The sequence below is a fragment of the Magnolia sinica genome, chromosome 2 (genome assembly GCF_029962835.1).
Source record: "Magnolia sinica isolate HGM2019 chromosome 2, MsV1, whole genome shotgun sequence".
NCBI classification, from domain to species: domain Eukaryota; kingdom Viridiplantae; phylum Streptophyta; class Magnoliopsida; order Magnoliales; family Magnoliaceae; genus Magnolia; species Magnolia sinica.
Genome location: NC_080574.1, coordinates 136,896,583 through 136,903,267, shown reverse-complemented (window position 1 = coordinate 136,903,267; position 6,685 = coordinate 136,896,583). Strand labels below are relative to the sequence as shown.

The following is a 6,685-nucleotide window of genomic DNA, read 5'->3' as shown; positions in this document are numbered from 1 at the left end:
TGTTTTCACCTTCCCATGCCGAAAATGACCCCATAACGAATATACCACGACGAACACCTTCCCAAATGGACGTCAACTCCGTCGAATCTCAGCCGTCCATTCCGATGATAAGGCTAGATCAATCGTTAGTTGCACTGTATTCATTCATTCCATCTACCACAAAAGACCCAAAGACGAAAATGACCTCAACCTTCATTTGGGTCTCATTTGATGTAATTTGGCATGCATTTAATCAGCATTTGAAGTCTATTTAAGCGCTGTAGTGAGTCCCATACTAACTCAGGAACAAGGCAAGTAGAGTAGCCGCTTACTGTTGCTGTTTTACTTCCCTAAACCTCCCCAGCCTCAACAGATCTCTCTCAAATCCAACCGTTCAAACTCTCCCATCAACGGTCCACCAGCCATCCCTACCTCCTAGTAACTAGACATGGCCCCAGGAGCTCCGATCGGCGTCTTTGCAGACACCGGGAAGATTGCAGCCCCTAAAGCCGGCTACTCAAAACGGGCCTACGTTACGTTCCTTGCCGGCACCGGCGATTACGTGAAAGGTGTCGTCGGACTAGCCAAAGGGCTGAGAAAGGTGAAGAGCGCGTATCCATTAGTGGTGGCGATGTTGCCCGACGTGCCGGAGGAGCACCGGCAGATCCTACGGTCCCAAGGCTGCATCCTACGTGAGATCGTGCCCATCCATCCACCTGAGAACCAGATCCAATTCGCCATGGCTTATTACGTTATCAACTACTCCAAACTACGCATATGGAATGTAAGTGTATAACACAAAACTATTATATATATTAGTAGGGCACAACTTCAGTGCTCCCGCATCACACCATGATAATCGTATGCATGTTATCTCCCACGTAAGGCTGTAAATGGGTACTGGACCCGCGGGTAGAATATAGACCCGACCTGATTTTAACAGGTCTTGCGACAATTTTCCTGAACTTACTAGAAATCAGCCATGTTCAGTATACTGCTTTGGACCCGATTACAAATCCGATCCGGCTTGGGTCCAGTCCAAGTTAATGGTAACATCGTATATATCATTGACTCGATTTATAGTCCACCTAATAGATAACTTCTATTCGATCATATGCATGCGACATCCATCCCTTTGAGTAGGTTGAGCTGACCACGAGGATCATTTTATGCAAAAATCAGCCCTGTTCATTAATGAGTTGGGTCATACCATGGAAAATAATTTCTAACCTTTGATAAATAAAAAATACATGTGTGGTCCATATGATGAGTGGATGTGGCTGATTTTTATGCATGTTGATCCTCGTGGTCAGCTCAACCTACTAGTGTGGTTAGATGTCACATGCGCATGATAAAATAGAAGTTATAAATTGGGTGAACTTGAGACCTACTAAATATGGTTGCTGCTGGTGTCCATTCATTCGTACAACTTAGGGCCGGCTATGATACGAAAATCACAGCAATTGAGTAATTCTAAGCATCTCATCAATTGAAGTGGATTGTGTCAATCCCACCCTGACATATAGGGGCTCTCATGGGACACACCATGATTTATCTGTTTATCAACTTCGTCCATCTATTTTCTTATATCATTTTTAGATATTAGCTCAAAAATAAGGCAGATCCAACTTTCAAGTGAACCACACCAGATGACTCCGACATTTAATGCAACATGAGCTTATTAACAGTGGGAGCTACAAGAGCCCCTGCATGGACAGATTATTGTCTAAGTTTTGCTTATTACTAATATGGAAAACGAACAATTAAGATTAGAGTGTAAAAATAAAATAAGTTCAATCACCATCTTGAAATATCTATTCCACATTTCCCATTTCATATTGCTTATGGTTCCAAAGCACCACCTTGATCTAATGATACTAACCACAATGGCCTGTGAAAAACGAATGGTTGTGACAAATTGCCCCTCACTCAAAGGGCTAGGATCATTTGATCCACACCATCGTCAGTGCACACTGATGAACTACCAAATCACGTGCAACATTGTGCATGGAGCGCACTGATTGGATGATCTTAACCATTCGTTTTTTCTCAATGACCCCAAAGCTTCAACCATTTTATTTTTATCTGTCCATTTGATAGCTTCCAATTGGACGGTTCAGATCATTTAATAATCGTGCACTACATCCGAATCGGTCCCCACGATCTGAACCGTCCAGATTGCAGTACATGCTTTCTGCATGAACGGTGGATACCTCATCCAATTAATTAACCTGCTAATCCGTTGTTTGGTGCAGTTTGAGGAGTATAGCAAGATGGTTTATCTGGATGCGGATATCCAAGTATACGAGAACATAGACCATCTATTCGATGGACCCGACGGGTACTTCTACGCAGTGATGGATTGTTTCTGTGAGAAGACGTGGAGCCACTCGCGCCAGTTCTCAATCGGGTATTGCCAACAGTGCCCCGATAAGGTGACATGGCCCACCGAGATGGGCGCTCCTCCTTCTCTCTACTTCAATGCTGGGATGTTTGTGTTCGAGCCAAGTCGCTTAACGTACGATAACCTACTCGAGAAACTACAAATCACTCCTCCAACACCCTTTGCAGAGCAGGTGAATCACAACCACACATCAGTGTCCATTTTAAATTTATTTATTAATTTTATCATTTTTCTTAGGGAGGGTGCGTTTGGTTCCACCATGAAATCAAATATAATATAAAAATGGTCCAATCATAGATCCAAGCCATTCATCATGTGGCCCACCTTTGATGGATAATTCTAAAAATTCAATCAATGGTTAGGAAAATGGATAGAGAAATTTTTGACCAATGATCTGAACCGTTCATCATGGGGGCCCTATCCAATCAGTCCATAAGTTGCATGCTTCAAGTTTACAATTTTAAACTTTTGACGGACCTAGACAAGATCTGGGCTGTCCATCAAGTGCACCCCAACTTCATCGTGGACCCCACCATCAAGTGCACCCCACTATTTCGGGCCTGGACTGTTAATAAACGGGCTAAAATTTTAGGCCCACGCAGGCATTCGGGCCTAGTATTTCATCCCAAGAACTGCCTGAAACAGGCCAGACCCGAAAGCCAGATCCGACTCATGGACAGCCATAAGTGGGTCCTATGGCGTACGAATCAGTGATCCAAACCGTTGATATGGTTTGTCCCTATATGGATGGAACATCTGCCAAATATCTCCAAGATAAAAAAATCCTGATTCTTCGATGAGTGTCTAATAAGGACAACAATTCAATGACTTGGTTCTTTCAGTTTTTGGTGCATGAACCATTCTTTGTGGGCCCCATTAAATGAACGGCTTGGATCATTTAACCATGGGCACTACTTGTTCAAACGGAAATCCAGCAGAATGTGATGATGATGAATCTTTTCCTTTGTTTGGGCTTCTAATTTCCATTTATGTCCTTGACAGGATTTCCTGAACATGTTCTTCCAAGACACGTACAAGCCAATCCCTCTGGTGTACAACCTTGTCTTAGCCATGCTATGGCGCCACCCCGAAAACGTCGAGCTCGAAAAGGTCAAGGTGGTTCACTACTGTGCTGCTGTAAGTCCTCAACTTAATTCAATCCAGGCAGTCCAAGTCATAGTCCCCATCGTGGATTGATCATATCCTTAAAGTCACATATCAGATGATCACATTGAAAAGATGCAATATAAGTGTGATTTTTTGAGATATGCTCTATCCACATTTTGGGCCATTAGATGGACGGTCAAGATTGGTGACCCCACCTTGTAGTTTACTTCCTTTAAAACCAATATCTTATTTTAATTTACATGTAGGGATCCAAGCCATGGAGGTATACTGGCAAAGAAGCTAATATGCAGAGGGAGGATATCAAGATGCTAGTTGCAAAATGGTGGGACATCTACAACGACGAGTCATTGGATTTCAAGGCCGATGGCCCAGTTCCGGAGGGTGAGAGCTACTCCACGCCATCGATCATGGCCGCCATGCCGGAGCCGATGGTTTCCTACATCCCTGCACCTTCAGCTGCTTAAGGGCTATTAGAGAGTGTTTTAAAGATGGTGTTATCCTAATTGTAATATAAGTGTCCCATGTTTGGAAACCTTCCTCCCTTCTACTGTGAGATTACATTTCACAGGTATATATGAATTCCAAAGGGTTATCTTCTTGTTATTTATTGTGATTTTTCATTGCAAGAGTATTCATTTCTTGAGATGTTAGGCTGGCATTGGGCTGGGCTTTTGTCGGGCTAGGCCCGGATTGGCCCAACCTAGATGGGCCCAAAATTGGATGAAGTATAAAACCCCTATTTCCCACCTGAATGTTCTTAATCTATACAATGATCAAGTGGGTCATGCTTAGAAGAATGAAACCAATGGTCTACATTCAAGATGCATGGTGGCCTAATCAAAGATTAAAGTATTTGTATGGTATAAGACATTCATTTGAGGATGGTCAGGCCAGGTCGAGCTAAAATGACTTGAGCCAAGGTCGACTAGAAAATTGACAGGACTATGCGCCCATGGGCTAAGCTAAGAGGTCCAAACCCAATCCAAAGCCAGGTTAGGCTCATCGGGCTAGATGGGTCACCCGGCGCATTGTCACCCTTCTGTGTAACCAAGATCTATGATTGCTTGAATAAGAAGAAAAATATCAGCCGTAGTTGTTAAAAACTAATTATTGTTTAAATAATATACTATTAAAATTAAACACTCTTTGATTCCAATGACATATGACACATGCAAAAATCATGTGTAATAAATAGAAAGAAGATAATAAAAAATATTAGAAGAGAATATGACAAAAAATTCTGAAAGCGTGGTTCAAAGCTTGTATGATTTAAGTTGACTGGATATTTTGTAACGCCCTGAAAATCGGGGGTCGAGTAGAAGTCCAACTCCTGAGTTCCAACGCATCACTTATGCAACATATTTAATGATGATTAAATGTTGTCTGTATTAGTGCATAAAACATGAATAAGATTAAGCCAAATCAGCAAAAGCATAATCCAGGGACAGTTGTAATACGCAAGTGGAAGAGTAAAACAAATATGTATAACTTGATAAACTAGTATAAGTCCTCAAAGTATGTATGCATTGCTATATCAATAATTACATGTATTGTTTCAAAATACAAAATATCAAAAATGTAACAGTCCACTACAAGTGTAACCCTAAAGCTCCGTCGATTCAAAACGATCTACGAGAACCCGCATGAATACTGCATATATGAGAATGCCTCCTCATCATCCTTAAAGTCTAGCTCCGCCTCGTAGGCTATGCCATCATCTGAACCTACAACAGGGTCTAGTTGGTGTTTAAGACACTGTCCCGTAACGTGGGATTGAGTGATCAACTCAGTGGAACAATAAAGCAAAGATTAACATGTTCTCAATTCAGTCAAGCAGCAATAATAAAACAATACAATTAAACATCCCTAAGTACTCTGATTAATACAGAAACGATATGTATAAATGATGTATGCCCTCGCCTGCACTCCCTCAGCGATCTTCATATAACGGTCGCGCATGTCAGTTACTTCCTCGTGCTCTCTACACATCGCCAAACGGCATATGCAATGTAGTGCATGAGCGTAATTATCAAGTTCTTATTAGTCCTTTCATACAGCAGGATTGAGAAGCTAAGGTACCTCCCTTATATCAATTTTCAAACGATAATCCAATCTAGGGTCGTCAGTCCTAGTAATTCTCATACGATGTTGCGGTTCTAGGTCGCTGCAAAGGGCTCGTCACCTTATCAGTGTGGGCCTAGTGTACTCTTGTTGCTACGTAAGGGCTCGGCGCTTCTACGCAGTCTTAGCGTACACTCGAAGTCACCACAAAGGGCTCGTCACCTTATCAGTGTTGGCCGACAGCTCGAATACAGTATCCCATACCACCGTATTTGGCTCACGAGTCTCGGTTGCTCACTGGTCACTACGAGGAAGCTCGTCACCCCAGCTTAGGCTGACATCTCGACCATGGTGTCCCATACTACCATGTCCGACTCATAAGTTTTAGCGGATCGAGGTACCAAGGTTAAAAGGGTTTTCACTGGTGAGTTTGGTACCTTAAATTCAAGCAGTAGCGTCCAAACATGGTGAACATACATCGGGTCAATCGGGTTACTTGACGAGCTCGACTGGTACGAGCGCACATCGAGTTGATCGACATGAAGTGCACAAAAACTCCATGTGGCCTAACCACTGTCGACAACTGAAGTACAGCTCGCATTCGTCGATCACGTCCTATGTGGCGAAATAACCTCAGCCACCTATTCAGTGCCTGTTATCGATTGCCTGGACTATACCATAGTCCCAAACACATCCAATTATAACAGGTATTCGTATGAAATATTCAAAGCAGTAATAAATACATAATTCTAATCTTACAACCATTTAAGCATGTTATGATATAAAACATACACAGGAATTCACATACGCGCATTTCATAAGTAAAACAGGCAGTATAATATAAGTTGCATGGAGAAAATCATACACATAGTCAAGGTAGTTGAGAATCTTATCTCAACACTCATGTAAAGTACCTGATGCCAAGTACTTGCTCATTCAGACATTTCTACAAATACTTAAACTACATATTCCAACATACATGACGTATGTTGGTGATAGCACGAATTAGGGCAAATCCTTTCGCCAAGGAGTTGTTACACATACAACTAGTATAAACACACGACAATTAATCATGGCAAACAAACTTTCAAATTTCATACGTATACGATCTTT

The 6,685-nt window shown here is 42.0% G+C and overlaps 1 protein-coding gene and 1 long non-coding RNA gene across 2 annotated transcripts; one reads left to right on the top strand and one right to left on the bottom strand.

Moving 5' to 3' along the window:
* The first annotated feature begins 276 nt into the window (after positions 1–276).
* Positions 277–4,114, top strand: LOC131237831 (galactinol synthase 1-like). The gene is made up of 4 exons (XM_058235841.1): positions 277–763; positions 2,235–2,555; positions 3,386–3,520; positions 3,757–4,114. Exons 1-4 carry the CDS (start codon positions 428–430, stop codon positions 3,973–3,975), a joined length of 1,011 nt encoding a protein of 336 aa, XP_058091824.1. The 5' UTR covers positions 277–427; the 3' UTR covers positions 3,976–4,114.
* On the bottom strand, positions 2,623–3,063 carry LOC131237837 (uncharacterized). The gene is made up of 2 exons (XR_009167432.1): positions 2,934–3,063; positions 2,623–2,898 (listed from the first exon to the last, which is right to left on the bottom strand). It is a non-coding gene; the product is annotated as an uncharacterized LOC131237837 (long non-coding RNA).
* Positions 4,115–6,685: the final 2,571 nt, after the last annotated feature.

Coding starts and splice junctions, on each gene's coding strand:
- LOC131237831 (XM_058235841.1), top strand. CDS start 428: ATGGCCCCAGGAGCTCCGATCGGCGTCTTTGCAGACACCGGGAAGATT. Junction 764..2,234: donor CCAAACTACGCATATGGAAT/GTAAGTGTATAA, acceptor TGTTTGGTGCAG/TTTGAGGAGTATAGCAAGAT. Junction 3,521..3,756: donor TGGTTCACTACTGTGCTGCT/GTAAGTCCTCAA, acceptor ATTTACATGTAG/GGATCCAAGCCATGGAGGTA.